At 65.9% G+C, this 17,737-nt stretch overlaps 1 protein-coding gene across 1 annotated transcript; it reads left to right on the forward strand.

The window, feature by feature from the left end:
- Positions 1-11,937: 11,937 nt before the first annotated feature.
- LOC116587126 (translation initiation factor IF-2-like) lies at positions 11,938-17,524 on the forward strand. Its single transcript, XM_032337843.1, is given in 3 exon segments — positions 11,938-12,162; positions 12,510-15,442; positions 15,525-17,524. Coding segments are annotated over 2 exon segments (981 nt in total). The 5' UTR covers positions 11,938-12,036; the 3' UTR covers positions 13,365-15,442; positions 15,525-17,524.
- The last annotated feature ends 213 nt before the right edge of the window (positions 17,525-17,737 follow it).

Genomic DNA, 17,737 nt, shown 5'->3' on the forward strand with positions numbered 1-17,737 from the left:
GCCAACACCCCCGCCCCCACCCAGCCACTGAGCTCCGTGGTCCTCCTCCGCAAGCACAGCCGTCCCCCGCAGCTCCGCGGCTCCTTGCTGGGAGCACGTCCGAAGGCCCGGTGCCTGGGGCTGAGCCTGACCGGACCAGGGTCTCGGAAGCAGGAACAGGGGCTGCTGTGGGCCCCCAGGCTCCCTGGCCCTGGACCTTGCGGGGGGCCCCCACTCACGCGTGGGGGACGAGGTCCTAGCGGAGCGCCAACAAGGCTGGGTGCCTGGTGACGGCGCCACAGTCCCTGGGTGATCTTCATGCTTTGTGTACCTGGGGGGCAGATGCGGGGTGCAGGCAGGGCTCCCACAGCCCCATTGAGGTGGAGGGCTCTTGCCCCCCTGCTCCCGCCTGTGCCCTCATGTCAGCTCCTGCTCGTCTAGGAGCAAAGGCCTCAGTGGCCGTAAGGTCCCACCTGACCTGGCTGGACTCTGACCTTGACCCCTCAACTCCAGCCCGAGGTTCCCCTTGGTCACCCCTGACCACCTGGCCCACATCTGCCCCAGGACCTTTGCGCGGCACGCGCCTCCTACCCGTCCTCCCGCAGCCTCCGCCAGGCCGTTCTCCCCGACCTCCTGTCACGGTGACCTCGGCCTCCTGGCACCGCGGCCGGCCGGCCTGTCCCCGCCCCACCTCTGTGCCCCTTTCTACTTTCCTTCCCCTGTTTCGTAGCATCATTTCCTTCGAACATGCAGTTTATTTGCTCTCTCGTTGCTTCCATTCTGTCCTCGCAGTGGAGGGGACATCCACGGGCAGGACGTCGCCTCCTGCTTACCCACCGCACCCAAGGCCCCGGGGCGCTCAGCGTCAACCCAGCAAGGGGTCCCTGCGGCGCCACCCCAAGAGGGTCCTGTCCAGGGAGGCAGCGGGACGGAGGCTGGGGCCTCCCCGCACGCCACTCACTGGGGAAGCTCCCCCGGGACCACGCTCCACAGTCTTGGTGACCAAAGGGCCCGGTGGCTCAGGTGGAGAGACTCAAGGAGCCTTTGCATTCACTACAATGGTGACTGGAAACAGTCAGGATGGCCGAGGCCGCCTCCCCCCCTGCCCCGTCCGGGTCCTAGGGCCCACGTGCCTCCCTCCCAGTGGATGAGGGATGGGGATGTTGTGGGCAGCGGCAGCCGCCCCCCACGGGCCCGTGTCCTGTGGCCGGCGAGGACCCTGGGACAGAGTCCCCACCAGTGACGGGGATGGCACCCGGCCTCCCCAGCGCCGGGTCAGAGGCCCGTCCCCGCAGCCCGTCCTCCGTGGCAGCCCCCCTCCCGCGCCCGCCGTAACAACACTTCCCACCAGAGAAGGGGTGCTCGCGAGGCCCGACTCTGTGCTGCGCCTGCAGAGACGCGCGCGTGGCTCCGAGGGTCCACACGGTTTTCCCACTGACGGGGGACGGCCGGGCCAGCCTGGCACAGAGCGTGCGACACACACAACGCCATGGGGCTCGTTCTCTGCCTCGTGGCTCCGAGGGACACCAGGTAGGAGGCGTGCGTCCACGGAGGGTGTCGTCATCCGCTTCAGGCCATTGGGGCGGCTTCCGGTCACCTGCGGGCGACTGCAGCTCAGTCAAAAGTTGAGGCGGGATTTCTGCCATGCGGGGACGGTGCCCCTAACCCCCAGGTTGTGTCCGGGTCACCAGAGTGTGCGTGTGCGTACGAGCGACCCCGGCACACTCGCTCCCTGCTTGAAGTTGAACTGTGCATGACTTTTACCTGATATCATCTTTTGAGCATTTTATTAAATTTAAAATTTTAGAGGCACCCGGGTGGCTCAGTCGGTTGAGCATCAGCCTTCGGCTCAGGTCATGGTCCCAGGGGCCTGGGATTGGGCCCCGCATCAGACTCCCTGCTTGGCGAGGGGTCTGCTTCCCTCTGCAGCTCCCCCACTCATGCTCACTCTCTCTCTCATTCTATCTCAAGTGAATGAATAAAATCTTAAAAAAAAAAAAAAAGTCGTTGTCTACAACCATCTAGACAAGTGCAGGTCTTTAAAAAAAATTAAAATTTTAAACTAAATTTGCAATTTTATTTATTTCATTTTTTATTACTTTGTATTAAATTTGCCTTTTAAACAGCACTTTTTCTGTGGAACACACGAGTATGCAGTGCGCTGGGGAGACGGTAACGCTGTAGACAATTTCCATGCGGCTCCTCTCGGCCGCTTTCCTTTGTCCCTGACGAACGTATCTGTAGGCACATCTATTACTGTTTTCCAGGTTAATGAACTTCCGGAAAGCGGGCACACAGAACATTCCAGAAACACACACCCTCCCGCGTCTGTCCCTTCCCAGGCACTCTCGCCCTCCCCAGAGAAACCGCAGCGCACACCAGGGTGGGAAGGTCTGCGCCTCCGGCCCGCAGAGGCGCCCACTGCCCCCGGCCCGCAGCCCTTCTCCTGGGGACTCGCCCGGTGCCTACGTTTCCCAGGTGGCCTGACACAGAGCTCCGACCCCACCTTTATGGGCATTGGCTAAACCTCCCTCAAAACACCCCTTCAGATATCCCCTCTATCCGGAGGCCGACCCTTCCTGTCAATCTTCAGGTTGCCTCGGAAGCCTCCAGAACGTGGGCGTCACAAGCATCTTGCTCCTCGCAGCCACGGGCCTTCCCAGACCGTCCCCGGCATCTGCCACCAACAGCTGCACCTGCTTCCTGCCCTCGCACGGCCCCGTCGGCTGCCAGGTCTCGAAGACGCCCTCACGCCTCATTCTAGAAGCGTCACACGAGGCAGCTCGCCAGTCGCGTGAGGACGTGGGGCTGTTTGCTCTGAACGCTGCTGTCCCCACCATCCTCGGGCCACTGTCGCCACAAAGCTGCTCGTCCCTCTGCCTCCCGCGCTGGTCCGTCAGCCGCTTGAGCCCATGGGGCACGGGCAGGGGTCTGCGTCCTGCGGCCTCACGGCAAGGTCCCCGCAGTGCGGGCGCTCCCCATGCCGCTCCTGAGGCCTGTGCCCTCCCTTCGGGGCCGCGGTGGTCGCGGTCGCCCTCCCGTGGCTCCTGCGCAGCGGCAGAGCCTCCCGACAGCTTCCGAGTCCTGACCTTATGGCAACAGCCGTTTCTCACCCTCTCAGGGGTTGAGTTCTACAGAGAGCCTCACTACAAGGTGACCCCGGGAGCGCGGGTTTCGGTCCGGTGCCCCTCGTGCCGGGAGGAGCTTCCGGTGCGTCCCCGTGGCCCTTGAGGGCGCACAGAGGTCCGTGCACATGGCTCCTGCCCTCCCGGGACCGAGGGGCCCTTTCAGTTCCCTAAAACGGCGTCCCCGAGGGATGAGCGCCACAGCCCAGGACACACTTCCTGTCCAGGGAGCTCTCAGCGCACGGCAGCGAACCCCGGACGTCGGTCTCCCCGCGGAACCCCCACTTCTTTCCGCCGCGAGCCAGGCCCCGGCTTTTGGGGCCCTTTGTCTGTCAGGATCTGGTGTGCACTCGCGGACGTGCTCTCCTGCATTCTGGAGTGGAGAGGGAGAAGCAGGCTTCCCGCCGAGCTGGGAGCCGGACGCGGGGCTCCATCCCCGGACCCTGGATCGTGACCTGAGCCGAAGGCAGACGCTTAACCGACGGAGCCCCAGACTCCCGACAGTACATTAAACATAGGAGGATCCTGCTCCTTGGAGCTGTCCGTCCCGCGTGATCCTCCGTACCCCTGATTCGGTTCTCACAGACGAACCGGGTGCGTTTCTGTCTCCTCCTTGGCCACGTGAGTCCATCCGCGGTCCGACTCCACATCTCGGGCAGATGGCAGTGCGGGAGCGAGGCGGCCGGGGCGCGGGTCCCCGGCACAGACGCGGGCCGCACGTGGCTCCACAGACGAGCCGAGTGTCGCATGCAGGAAGAAAAACCTTCTCACGGCGCCGTCGCCGACAGCGGAGACTCTGCCTCACCTTCTGCTACTGTGCTGGGGTTAAACACGTGCAGCCCACATGGGCCCTGCACCGCAGACTCTGTCCTTCCTCAGAGTTGGGGGCTGTCTGTCCAGGTTTTATTTCAGCAGGGAACACGTTCCGCGTTAAGTATTTTTCACATCGGTTTTAGGAGAGGCTGCCCCACCTTCCAGATCCATGGAGAACGGCTCAGGCCTCCTCACGTGTGGGGCAGGGAGCCAAAGTAAGAAGCCCTGCTCCTGGGTATCCCCCAGGGCACAGGACAGCACCACAAAGCCCCAGGGACAGCATGCATAGCCTGGGGATTGGTTATCAGTGACCGCCCCCCCCCAGGCTGAAGTCCTCAGGGCAGGCGGCAGGTGAGGGGCGGGCCCAGCAGGTGAGCAGGTGGGGCGGGCCCAGGAGGGAGCAGGTGAGTGAGGGCACGTCAGGGCAGGCGCTGGGCTGTCCCGTGATCTCCGAAATCATTAACCTTTGTCTTCAACGGGGCTGGGGCTGTTTGTTTTCCTGAAGGAGCAGAGTTACTGAGTAGTCAGAAGTCACGGGAGGGGATGTTTGATGTCCTCCTGTCCCCACCCCCGCCCCCAAGCCTGCGTTCATGGACCTGGAGTTAAGCTCTAAGAGTCACCCCCCCCCCTCTGATATTCTGTGTCTCCTCTGCCTCTGTCTTCCCAGGGGGTAGGAGGAGCAGGGCACTCTCTGTGGGGACAGGCGGCCACGGGGAGCTGGGGGGCCGGGGAGAGAGACTGAGAGACAGAGTCTGGGTGCCCAGCTGTCCTGTCCCTCGCACCTGCCGCCACTGGCAAAAGGCCCCATGTTCCGAATGCCACACTCACGGCGAGCAGGGATGCCCAGCTCCGCCCCCACCACAGGGCAGCTCCCCATGGAGGCGGCCAGCACAGTGACCCTGGAGCCCCCTCCCCGCCTGCCTGTTTACTGCTGAGTCTTCACCGACCTGTCAGGGGGATTGGCTGGGGCGGGGGGTGAGTGGGCCTTTGTTGTGACAGGAGCTGGGCGGGGCAGTGGGCAGGGCATGAGCTTCCAGGACTTCCAGGAGAGGGGGAGGAGCCCAGGGTCCACCCTGCAGAGACCCTCCCCTTTGTTGAGTGGGAAACAGCGGAGGAGGCCTTCGCCGGACGACCGAGGTCCTGTTGTCAGGTAACAGGACGCGCGTGTGTACTCGGAGAACTATCGTGATTATGAAAGTAACACGTTTTTGGAACATAGTTGGAAAAGGCACAGGAGCTGAGAAAAAGGCATTTTCTTCGGACACCCGCGTGTGCACCCGGGGACCCCAGATCTTGGTGACCCCCACTCCCAGCGGGGTCGGTGGGCACAGTGCACTTCGTGTACAAGCGCGTCCCAGCCCGTCAGACTCACAAGCCCTGGAGAAGGGCCGCACGGGGACCGTCACCCGTTTTCCTCCAGTCGGCCGTCCTGGCGTCGGGCTGGTTCTGTCGATGCTGCCGCGGTCCCCGTTTCTGAACTTGTGGACGGAGTTTCTTAGAAGGAACTTACTAGATTAGAGTGTGGAAGCCGCGTTCTGAGAAGATCTTGAAGCAGGAGCAGCTCTTTTGCTAGCGCCTGGCAGGGCCGGGCATCGTCTTAGCTTTCGCCGGTGTAGCAGTAGGATCGGTACACTACTGGCGTCGGGTGTGCGTCTGGCTCCTGCTGACCCTAATTTTCTCGGGGACCTTGGTGACTCGAGTGCTTCCGTCACACATCGCAGAGCCCCTTCTTCCAGGTGGGGGTCCCTGGGCAGTATTCTGAGCCTCAATCCCTCCTCCGCGGGCTTGGATTCTGGGAGGGGCCTCTCCCGACCTCGCGGCACATCACGATGAGCCCACGAGTCCTCTGTGGCGGGTTTCCCTGAGCTGCGGTTCAACTCGCCCGGCCAGCCTCTCGGGGGAGACACCGTTGCTCGGCGGGAAAGCACCCCGAGGCTGGAAAAGTGGGACTCTCAGCTGTGGACATGGAAGTCCTCGTCCCCGCTGGAGCTCAGCTTGATGGGCCCCTTGAACAAGGCCCAGAACGGGGGGAGTCTGGGTCTGAGGACGGCGGGAGACCCAGATGGAGGGGATGCCCGGCCAGATGGAGGGCAGCATGGTCCGGCGACAGCACGCAGCGAGCTGTGAGAGCTGTTCAGGGCCCCAGGCCCCAGGGAGGGATGAGACCCTCGGTGAGACCCTCGGCTAGCCTGGAGCGGCACCTGCCCCTGGGGGCTGGGAAATACGGACCCAGAGGCAGCGGGCAGCAGAGACGGGGACCGTGGAGAAGGCAGAGCCCGGGGCTGCCCCGTGTGGCCACTGGGCCTTGCGCGGAGGCTCAGAAAGACCGGACACCGCCAGCAAAGGCAGGGTCTGCCTGGGGCGCCCCATGCAGGGCAGTGGGGATGCCACGGATGACGGAGCCCAGATCTCAGGGAGGAGCTTCTCCGCAGCTCTGGGAGCTCCCGACAGGCTTACGTCCTCCTCCGGGATTTCAAATGAGGCTTAGTGAGGATGTTCAGCCTCCAAAGCCTGGGATGCTATGAGGAGAGGGGGCAGGGAGGTCGGCCCCCCGCCCTGCACCCGCTGCTCCCCTCACACAGAGCCCCTGCAGGAGGGTGGCAGGGTCAGCCCCTCCCTTGCACCTGAGGAAACTGAGTCCTGGGGATGCGGAGCCTCCAGGCAGGAGGCAGAGCTGGGACCAAGCTCTGGCTTCCTCCCTCCCCATGGCTGCCATGAGGCCCTGCTGTCCTGACAAGGACGTCCAGCCGTGCTCCCAGAGGCTCCGCCTCTCCCCCCTGAGGGGCTTCAGGGCCCATCATGGACCCGCAGGGGGCGGGGATGCTGCTTGGTGAAAGGGCCCAGACCCCAGACCGGGGGCTCCAAGCCGTCCCCTGCAGCCCAAGGAAAAGCAGCAGACAGCAGTACCGGGGTCCAGGGGACGCTGACCTGTGGGGGGGGGGGGTCCTCACATCCGTCCACCCGCCCCCAGGGCCTTCGGGGGCAGCGGCAGCCTCCATGCTCGGCCCCAGCCTGCGGCCAAGAACCCCTCCCACTCAGGGCATTCCCAGAAACCAGCCAGATTGTTCTCCAGGGACGCCCGGGATTAACCATCAACCTGAGAAAACGATGTCTCAGTGGACTGCTGGCCGGTACTTTTCCAACAGGCCCCGGACGCTGGGCCCCACCCAGTGTCCCCAAGGAAAAACCCCAAGGTGCCGAGGCAGGAGCCGGGCTGCGTGGGACATTCGGCAATCCCACCTTTGCACTGGTAGCCCTCTGGGGACCCCCACGCAGCACCCTGAGACACACCCTCCCGGTTCAGACCCCTCCTCCCCAAACCTCCTGCCCCTCCGCGGAGCAGGCTGGGGGCCTTTAGGCCTTACACCTCCCCCACCCCTAAAAGCCAGCCCCCTCCCACACTCGAGCTGCTCAGTGATGCCCTGAATCCCTCCTCATACCCTGAGGAATGAGCGCAGGTCCCAGCCCGGGGCCAGCCAGCCTGACCCTGAGGGACGCAGCCCGGGGCCAGCCAGCCTGACCCTGAGGCACGCAGCCGCCAGGGAGGGAGCACCGTGGGTGGGCTTCCTTGGGGGTGCGGATGAGACCCGAGATGGACAAAGGAGTGAGCTGAGAAGACTTCCCTGTCCCTGAAGATGCAGCGGCCCCCGCGGGGCACCGGTACAGCAGGCGTCGCCCGCGGGCTGCCCATGGCTGCCGGACTCACAGAGCAGGAGGCGGCTCGGGTGACCTGGGTGAGGGTGCCGGCGACTCGGAGCCGGAGCGGGTCTTGCAGAGGCAGAGGGTGAAGAGGAGGAACGGAGCCTGGGCAGAGCCCCCGCCGCCTGCATGAGACGGGGCCTCTCCCAGAAGCGGAGGGAAGGACCCGGGAACTGGTCAGGTTATGGGCGAGGGCTGGGTGCTCTGCCCACCTGCTCAGAGCTGGAGGGACGGGGGCTGCTGGGCATCCAGAGCTCAGACCCCAAATGCCCCAGCAGGCTGTCGGAGCTGCCGGCCGCTCAGGGCGTGTGGGTGTCTTCCACAGAAAGGCTGAGGCAGAGGAAATGAAGCAGGGGCTCCTGGGGACCCTCGTGCAAGGCCAAGGGTCAGGGAGCACCCCTGGGGGACCCATGGGACCGGCCCGGCACGTTCAGGAAGTTCGGAGGAGGGAGGCAGGAGGGGGGTTAGTCTTCTGCCAGTCTGGATCGAAGGTTGGGGCTTGGGAGAAGTTTCTAGAGCACGAGAACAGGGGAGGGCATCGGCGGGAGGTCAGAGATGGAGAAGAGTCTATCCGGGCTGTCAGGCCCTGAGGCAGGCTGGCTGGGGTCCAGCTGGGGACAGGCCAAGGGCACTGAAGCCGTGAGCGGGCCAGGCTGACTTGGTCTTGGACTCCGGGTGGGACCTGGGCTGGGGGTCAGACTGGACACAGGAGCGGAGGCTGGACTTGGGGCGGGACCAGTGTCGGGTGTGGCCTTGGAGGGTGGCCAAGGTTCAGAGGGCAAGGTCACTGGCCAGGAGGCTCAGAGGGCGGGGTGGGCCCGAGTCCGCTCCGTGGCCATGGGAGGAGCTGGGACAGTTGTCCCTTAGTCCGAGGGCCTGGCCACCATCTCCTGAGGAGGGACCTGACTCAGGGGTCGGAGGTCAGAGGAAGGAAGAGGGGTTCGTGGGCCGTGGTTTGGGAAAGGCAGGGTCAGTGACGGCCGGGGGAGCAAGGCAGAGGCTCCATCCTCAAGTCCAAGCAGCTGGAGAGCAACAGTGTCCGGGGACACGGCTTCCTCCCGCTCTCAGCCACGCTGCCCTGAGCGGGCGCGCGCCCCAGCTCTCTGCACGGTCAGCAGCCCCAGCCCTGTCCCCAGGTGCAACCACGAGGCTCCAAGCTGGCCTCGCCTCAGGTGAGAGGTGCCAGAGCGGCCCCCGGGCCCTCCGCCGCCCAGAGACGGGTGCGGCCTCCCCTTCGCTGCGGTCTGGCCCCGGCTCTGTCTGGGGTCGGCTGTCCAAGCCCGACTCGCTGCCTCACCTTGGCCGCAGGGCAAGGCCTGATCCCACAGGAGACGCTAAGTCACTTCAGCCAAAACCCAGCCCAAACCGTAAAGCAAAGCAAGGACCAGCTTCAGTCGGGCGTTCGTGCTTGCCGTTCGGGAGACATCGATGGGCTGACGTGGAAAACAGGGACCAGCCCTCCGAGCGGGGAGGAGGCGTGTACCGAGGCCAGAACCACAGGCCGAAGCACCGTCGTGGCCGAAGCACCGTGGCTGGCGTGGGCAGGCGTCACTTCCGTTGGTCTCCGCCGCCCAGGTCCTCAGGCCCAGCACTGGCTGGGAGCCTGGGGACACAAGTCTCGCTCGGGCCGGCAGCGGCCGGTCACAGCCGGCACGCACGCCCTCGGAAGGCTCGGGTCCAGGCACGGGCCACTGGGCCGCACTTCTGGCCATTGCTCCTGCCTGCGCTCTGGACGCGGGGGTTCCTGTGGGCACAGCTCGGAGCCCTGGCCCCGGGAGGCCCAGCCGCGATGCCAGAGCCAGCAAGTGAAACCCCGAGCACGCAGGGACGGCCTGCGGCCTGCGCGGTGACGGGCACGAGCCTCCCACAGGGGCCCCAGGGCGCTCCCGCGGCCTCCAGCTCCCCGCTGGTGGAACCCGGGACCGTGGAGACAGAGGACACGGCTTCCACACACCCCCACCGAGGGAGGGTCTCGGGCTTATTACCGACAAATCCCAGCAACCTGCAGGGACATGATGAACCGGGGAACGGGACCTCAAGGAGGCGGAGAGGGACCCGAGGAGGGGGAAGGGGCCCCAGGATGGGGAAGGGGGTCCCGAGGAGGGGGAGGGGAGCCTGAGCCAGGGGAGGGGGTCCTGAGGAGGGGGAGGGGAGCCTGAGCCAGGGGAGGGGGTCCTGAGGAGGGGGAGGGGAGCCCAGCCAGGGGAAGGGGTCCCGAGGAGGGGGAGGGGAGCCCAGCCAGGGGAGGGGGTCCTGAGGAGGGGAAGAGGGACCCGAGGAACCAAGGTGCCAGACATGCTAACGACGCCTCCCAGTGGGTGACCCCCACGGGTGGGGAGGTGCAGGGCTGAGGCCGCCCAAATTCCTTACCACTGGGTCAGAAGGACTAACGGCTCTGAGCTGTTCTCCTCCGGCTTGGGACCGTTTGTTGGGCAGAGATAAGTGAAGGGAGGGTCTGGAGGTGGTCCCAGGAGAACAAGTAGAACCAGAAGCCCCCAGGCGAGTGGGCAGCTGCCGGTGACCTCACCGCCCAGGCAGGTCCGGGGGGCCACCCTGGAGTCCCTAGCAGGAGATAGGCAAATGGAGGCCCACGGGGGACAGTCCCACAGGTGATAGTCTCAACCCCAGCGACACTGCTGTGGTTCCAAGTGTGCAGAGAGAGTCGTTGCTGGAGTCACGAGTCTGCAGACGTCCAGTCCCAGCTCCCGAGGGGGTCCCGTGTCAGTCACAGCGGTGACACTCGGGAGAGAGTGCTTCTAGAGGTCCTGGAGATCGGCCTTGGGTCCTGGGCCCTGTCCCCAGGGAGAGGCAGTCCTAGACCTCTGCGGACACAGAGGGGCTGCCCCCTCCAGGGCGGGGCGGAGAGGGCTCGTCAGGAAGACCCCGTGGGGACAGAAACCCCCATCGCAGCCCAGCCACACCTAGAACAAGATGTGTGTGACGCGGGTGACCGGATCCCCAGAGTGGAAAAAAGAGACTTGGACGAAGTAAGCCTGGTCTCATTCCGGTCCTCTGCCTGGGGGTGTGGGGAGGCAGGCTGGCTTCCCGCTCCCTCCTGGACCCCTGAGCCGGCTGGTTCTTGAACTACTGCCGGGAGGAGGGAGGCAGCCCGGGAGGGAGGGCCTTGCCCCAGTCTGTGGCTTCCCGGGGAGCAGGGAAGCACCTTGACTCTGACCCTGACTCTGGGCCCCCAGCGCCCACGCCGCACCCCCATGGAACGGCAGGTGGGATGAATGGAGCCTCAGCAGCCATCCTGGGCCACGGGGACGCTGCTGTGGGTGGACAGTGAGTCCGTGGTTCAGGAGGGGCCTGAGTCCCTGACCCCGCAGCCCTGCCCCAGCCCTGGGCCCCTCTGTGGCTTCACGGGGAGCGGGAGAGAAATCCGCTCGGGGCGGGCTGAAGGCCCCGGTGGGGGCGGCGCAGGGAGGTGTTGTGTGAGCCTCTGCTCCCCGGGAACAAGGTCACCTCGCGACAGCTATGTCCGGACACACCAGCAGAGGGCACAAACGGGCAGAGAAAACAAGGTCACGCTGGCCCGCGCCGGCAGATCCCTCAAGCACACGCGCTGACGCGTCCCCACGACCCCCCCCATTCAAGTTAGCAGACGGGCTGATGAAGGCCCTTCAGATCTATCCCTGCCGGAAGTCGCGGCCGTGGGGATAAAGGGGTGCAGTTTGGGGGGGCACCTGCTTCCTCAGTCAGCGCGGGGGCAAGCCCGTAATTGAGGACCAGGTCACCTTCTGTTGCGGGCCACTTTGTCGTGTGCCGGGGCCTGGGAGGGACACCTGTCATGTCAGGGGGACACAGCCGGCCTGGTGGCTCAGGAAATGCCGCCAACTCCACATCCTCCCAGGAGAAAGAGACTCGGCGAAGCAAGCCTGGTCTCATCAGGTTTTACACGCGACCGTTTCTAACAATCAGTAGCACTTACCTTTGGTCCAGTATTTTTTTTTAAAGATTTTACCTATTTATTTGTCAGAGAGAGAGAGAGCACAAGCACAGGGAGGGACAGGGGGGGAGCAGGCTCCCGCTGAGCAGAGAGCCCGATGCGGGGCTCGGTCCCAGGACCCTGGGATCATGACCTGAGCCGAAGGCAGAGGCTTTAACCCACTGAGCCACCCAGGCGCCCCTTGTTCCAGTATTTCTGAAGATCGTTATGAAATGATACTCAGCTTCTGTCTCTGTCTCTGTCTCTCCGTCTCTCTGCGTCTCTGTCTCTTTGCCTCACTGTCTCTCTACATCTCTGTCTCTGTGTCTCTCTCTGTCTCCCTACGTCTCTGTCTCTCTTTGTCCCTCTACACCTATCTTTGTCTCTGTCTCTCTACGTCTCTTTCTCTGTCTCACTGTCTCTCTACGTCTCTGTCCCTGTCTCTGCCTCTCTCACAACCAGCCCTCCTGGGAAGAGATTGGAGGTGCTGCAATGGACCGGACAGGGTCCCCGCGGAGGGAAGGCTCCGGCATTGGGCCCTGGGGAGACAGGGAAGGAAAGCAGGGGCTGAGGCAGGAGAGGGTGGGCTCCGGGAGCTCCTGCAGGGGTGAAGCCCCCTGCCTGCCCAGCACCGTGTCAGCAGGGGCGACCGGAGCCTACTCGGGCTGGTGCGCGTCAGCCTGGGGTCCGCAGGGCCAGGAAGGGTGAGGGCCTGCCCGCGGGTCGGCTCACACGCGGAACCCTGGCCCCAAGCCCACACCCTGCACACCTAACTGCTTTCCGTGCACTTCTGCTGGCTCTGCACCATGGTTGTGCTTCCTGCCCAGGCAGTGAGGCCAGCGGGGGGCAGGCTCAGGTCCCACCACTGCCCCGGTGCCCCCGAGACCGGGCGCAGCTATGCCAGGCGTCAGGGCAGAGCCTGGCTGGTCCCGCATGCGCGTTGCCCCCCGGGGCCCTCGGGCAGGTGTCTGCGGCCCACGGGCTCCCCCTCGCCCCGCTCTGGTCCCTTTCCACTCCCAGGCTCTCTGGGACGGGCCTGGCACCTGGGGAGGCTGCATGGGGTGACGGGCCCGTCCCTGACGGGCCCACTTTCTGCATGGGGTGCCTCTCTTTGACCACGTAGGGGCTCTGAGGGCCCCTGCCGTTCCCTCCCGTGCCGGTGCCACGGTGGGTGCTGGAGGCAGGGCAGGGCGGGTGGACCACAGGCAGGGATATGTTGCAGACTCCCCGAAATGGGACGGGGAGGGGGCCTCGAGCAGCTGCTGTGGGGCCGGCCGGTGGGGACTGATGGCACGGGAGGGAGCCTGTGTTCACCGCCTCCCCCAGGACGCCACAGAGACAGGGCAGGACCCAGGGCCTACAGACCTGGAAGGGCCTGGTCAGGTCCTTCTCCAGAACCGGGCGGCGGCCCATGCTTCCAGGGTTTGTCCCCACTCATCCCAGGGTGGCTTCCGCGTGTTCTGGGAGAGGGCGCTGGCCCTGCACAGGCTGTGCGTCTTCGAGAGACCCCCACGCCCTCCAGAGCCACGTGTCAGGGGCTGCAGGGAAGGCTCCGGAGGGCGACCAAGTGTAGGGAGGTGCTACCGAACCTTGTCCTTCCGCCGTCCGAAGCCCCCGGAGACAGGGGAGGGGTGGTCGGTGGACAGGGGAGCCCGGAGCTGAGCACACACCCAGGGCCCTTCTCAGGAAGCAGGTCAGCCAGGGCGGCCCCTGAGAGTGGGCCGGCGGGGGGCGGTGGGAGGGAGTCTGGGCACAAGTCACTCCGAGGCAGCCGGCCCTCAGCCTGTCCCTCCTGCTTCAAACACGGCATGAGCCACTGATCGAGGGCCAGAAGACAGACACCACCTTCTTTGCACATGTGGCCCTTGGCCATCAGGGACATTCCTGTGACCTCTCCGTCCGCCTTCCGGGTACGCTCCTGTGCCTCGGGGCTCATGTCCAAGACCAGCCAGGCCTGCTGCAAGAGCCCTGCGGTGGGGGCTGCCCTGGCCTCCCCAGCCTGGGGGAGGGGGCCACGGGGGACGCAGCGCCCACAGCCGGTGGCGCCTGAAGGTGCTGGCTCCCTGTGCCTGTCTGACCCTTCTGCTCCGCCCTCCGCTCCCAGGGGTCACAGTGCCTTCTGGGGATCCTTGCATTCTGGAATATTCCACCTTAAGGAAGGTGTCCCGAGCTCCAGAGAGCATCCACAGCCTCCCACAAAGTCCGAGCTTGAAGGGAGTCAGATCCCTTGGGACAGGGGGATGGAGAGCAGTGACCCGCTGGTGGGACACGGTGTGTGCCATGGACGCAGGCTCCTCAGTAACAAACGTGCAGATGGGGAGGCTGGGGGACCCCCCCGCAGGCCCGGGTCCACCCCGGGCTGGTGGGACAAGGCTCAGGCCAACTGCTGTCCCCCCGGCCTGGAGACCAGGAGACCAGGGCTGAGGCCTTGGACAGAAGACACTGAGCGAAGCCTGGAGGAAGGAAGGCCGCAGGCAGGACCATCCGGGAAGGCCGGGTGTGGGGGCTTGGGTGCGGGCAGAGTCAGGAGCCTGCGGGTGGCGGAGGTGCGCCCGGGGTCGGGGGGGAGGGAGCGCACGCTAGCCCAGCCCAAGTACCCACTGGGCAGCCCCGCTGGTCGGGGGCCGGGCACCAGTAGGTCCTGGGGATGGGCATGAAGGCCCCGCAATGCCGATGGCCGACCGTCCCGGCAGAAGGACCCCCACAGCGCTCCCCGGAGGCTGGGGCACCTCCAGTGCGGCGCCCACTGTGCAGGGCCCTGGGGACGGCGTCCGCTGTGTGCCTGCCCCGCCTGTGGCACGGGTAACTCAGCCCCCCAGACCCGTGCAGAGCTGGCTGGGAGCAGGAGGGGCCTGTGCCCCGTCTCTCCTCGGCTCCCCACCGCCCTCCCTGCGTAATCCCTGGTGCTGGTCTTGCCCCCGGCCTCTTCCGCGTTGGAGTAGACCCACCCAAAGACCCCGCTGTGGCCCAGTGATCTCCGTCAAGACCCCTCCCCAAACAGCCTGTGGACTGGGGGAGCAGCTGTTGGGCGGTGATGCCTGTGAGACAGGTTTCTCGCCGCCAGTTAATCCGCAGCTCCGACTTACTCCACGGAAGACCTGTGATCCCATGGGGCGCCTAGTGCCTCCCCAGGGTGAGGGCAGCGACCGCACCCCAGCACTCGCGGCTCCCGGACCTGCTCAGAGCTGCTGCAGGGGCGCCCGGGGCTCCGGGTCCCGCCCACTGGCAAGACCCCCTGCTTGGGGCTGAGATGTCGCGAGCGCCCGGGTTCTCGTGCCCGACTACTCCGACCTCGCAGACGCCCCAGCACGTGCAGCATGACGGTCCCCACAGCTGCCGCGCCTGCTTGGGGCTCTCCGTTGGGCGACTGTGGGCCAGTGCACATGTTCTGGTCTCCTGGGTGTCCTTCCAAGTTCCCGGGGGGGCCCCTCATGTCCCGGGCCCAAGCCCTCCATCCCCCCTTGGGAGCAAGAGTTCTCACAAGCCCTCAGATGATGCCAGGTAACCCGATACCCGTCCTGGGACGGGGACCCCTGCCCTAACGACCAAGGGGACCGCACCAGCCCCAGGTCCCTGCCCTTGGACTGGCCGCGGTGTGGGGTGGGGCGCGCTGGGCTTGTCTGGTCCTGCCTGGGCTGCGGCAGGCGGGGATACGGCCCATCCTCCCCACCTGACCGGCCGGCCGGCCTGCGAGGGTTTGGCTTCTCGGGTGGATGGCCCTCTGTCAGGCGACCCTCCGGCACCGGGGGCTCCTCTCAGCCCCCGCTCTCCGGCAAGAACTGAATGCGTTCGCCTCTGTCAAGATGTCCCGCAGGACCTTCTGCCCAGGCGGCTTTGCAGAGCTACCGTCTGGGCCCCCGAATTCGCCGAGACGCCCTGGCGGCCAGGCCGGAGGCTGGTGAGTGCTGACCACCGCCACGCCGCGTCTGCCGGGGGCCGGGAGGGGGTTGGGCAGCTTCTAGATCCCTCTCTGTTCCCAGGCGGACTGGAGGTGACGGACAGGTGTGCGCGGGATGCAGCGGACCAGGGCAAGAAGGCGAGAAGAGGCCCCTTGTCCTGAACACGACGCGGCCTCCGCTCAGCGTCTGCGGCTCGACGTGGGAATGACTCCTTCCAGTTGAAAAACGGCAAACAAGAAGTCGCCTTCGCAAAACGTCATCGGTCCGCTCACCAGGTCCCACGGGTTCATCCCGGGGAGCTGACCCCTCCTCAGAGGGCTGGGCGGGCCTCTCAGCCCCAGCTGCCGCACCCCTGTCCGTCCGTCCATCCCTGTTTTCAGGCTGGGTGCCGGCCCACCCCTGAAGCCAGCAAGGCCAGAGCCCTGGGCTGACGCAGGGGAGACAGAGCCGTGCTCTGTAGAGGGGTGGCGGGAGGGCTAGTGCCGGCCACGTGCGGCCCCCCCAGGCCCTACAGGGGAAGCCAGAACCTCCGTGGGCCCGTGTGCTCGACCCTGGGCTGGACATGGGGCTCCTGCCGGTCTCGGCTCCGGGAGGGGCCCTGGGGTCGGGGTGGGAGGCGGGTGGCAGGGCTTATGGGGCCACTGAGGCCCTGTGGCGGGATCCGGACATTCTGTGGGAGCTGCCCTGCCTGGGGCCTCTCGTGGGGGGATAGGTACGGAGTTTGCTGTGCCCCCGTCGGTGTTAGGGCTGAATGGAGGGGGCACGAGGTAGAGAACCTGCCACATGCCTGAGGCCACCAATGGCACCTTTCTTCAGGGGCTGGACCACGCTCGTGGCTGCATGGAGGCTGGTGCCCCCAATTCCTCCGCACCTGGGAGGAGGGGAGACAGCATCCCAGGGCTCGGCACGCACGCCCAGGGCTCTGAGGGCCGCCGGAGGCCCTGCTGGTCCCCTGGAAGGCGGACTGACCCCTCCAGCCAGACCCGATCTGGGCAGGGTCTCTTGGCCGCCACGTCCATCCCCGCCGTTTCTCCTGGTTTGGGCGACCCCAGCCACTCCCGAACCTTCCTCCAGGCCCCGGGGCCGCGGGCTCACTGTGCCATTTGGGGTCCTGGACAAAAGCAAGAGGACAGAAAACCTCAGCCAGCAGTTGTGGCCCACACTCTGCCTGTGGCCTCCTTCGGTGTGTGTGTGCTGAGCGGACCCTCCCCACAGACAGGAGAGAGAACTGTGGCCGCAGGTGGCTGCCCCGGGCTAATCCGCTCGTGGCCCAAACAACCGCCAGCAAGCCCAGGGCCACACGAGGTGCTTTTCCTAAGGGAGACGAGCCAGAGGGACTGCACGGGTCCTGGCGAGGGGCTCCAAGCCCTCGAGGACAAGGCCAACAGCAGAGCCAAGGCCCGAGTCCAGGCTGAGGAGAACAAACCCCTCCCAGTCAGGCTCTGCAGTCAGACGGTCGGCGCAAGCCTGCTCCGTGCCGACCGGCTGGGAACGGGCGAGGTACCCACCCCCCATGCCGCAGTCTCCCCGTCTGCGAATCAAGACGTTCCGTGAGAACGGCACAGTGTGCGGCAAGCTCCTGTCCGGCCAGACTGCTGAGTGGGGCTCCTGATCGACGGCATCGACCCAGTGCCAACACCGGGGAGTGGCCAACGGCGGGTGTGGACGACGAGCCGCCTCCTAGAACGGGGGCGGGGGGCCCAAGCTGTGAAGGGAGACCAGCACTCTGGGAAACTGTGGCCCCTCTCGGGAGATCAAACAGACGTGGAGTCCGCGGGCTCCGTTCCGAGGCGTCCGCCAGCAGAGACGGACCCGGTAAAGGGCCCCTGGACGCTGGCCCACGCAGTCCTGAAGCGACCTTGTCCCGGCAGCCCCCCGGGGCCACAGCCCAGCCTCCATCAACGGGAGAACCTGTGAACCCGCTGTGGTGCGTCAGCACAGCGCCTCGCTCGGAGCCAGGAAGCAAGGAGGTGCGTCTGGCGACACACGGCGTGACCCGGCTCCCATGGAGTTTGGGACCGGGCAGCGCTGACCTGGGGTCAAGAGAACTTTCCGGGCGGCGGTGCGTCTCTGCCCTGTGCCCGGGCGGCGGTGCGTCTCTGCCCCATGCCCGTGGCAGCCGCACAGGCACGGGACCCTCCGAGCTCTGAGCTCAGCGACGCATCTGTGTGCATCGTCTCGCGTAAACCGCAGCCAGAGAGGAGCCCTAGCCTCGGAGCCCCCCTGGTGGCCGCATGCACCCTGGTGTTGCCGGGGCCACAGGGAGGCAGGTGTTTCGGGCAGAAATCCCTGCT

Source organism: Mustela erminea, chromosome 3 (genome assembly GCF_009829155.1).
Source record: "Mustela erminea isolate mMusErm1 chromosome 3, mMusErm1.Pri, whole genome shotgun sequence".
Classification (NCBI taxonomy): Eukaryota; Metazoa; Chordata; class Mammalia; order Carnivora; family Mustelidae; genus Mustela; species Mustela erminea.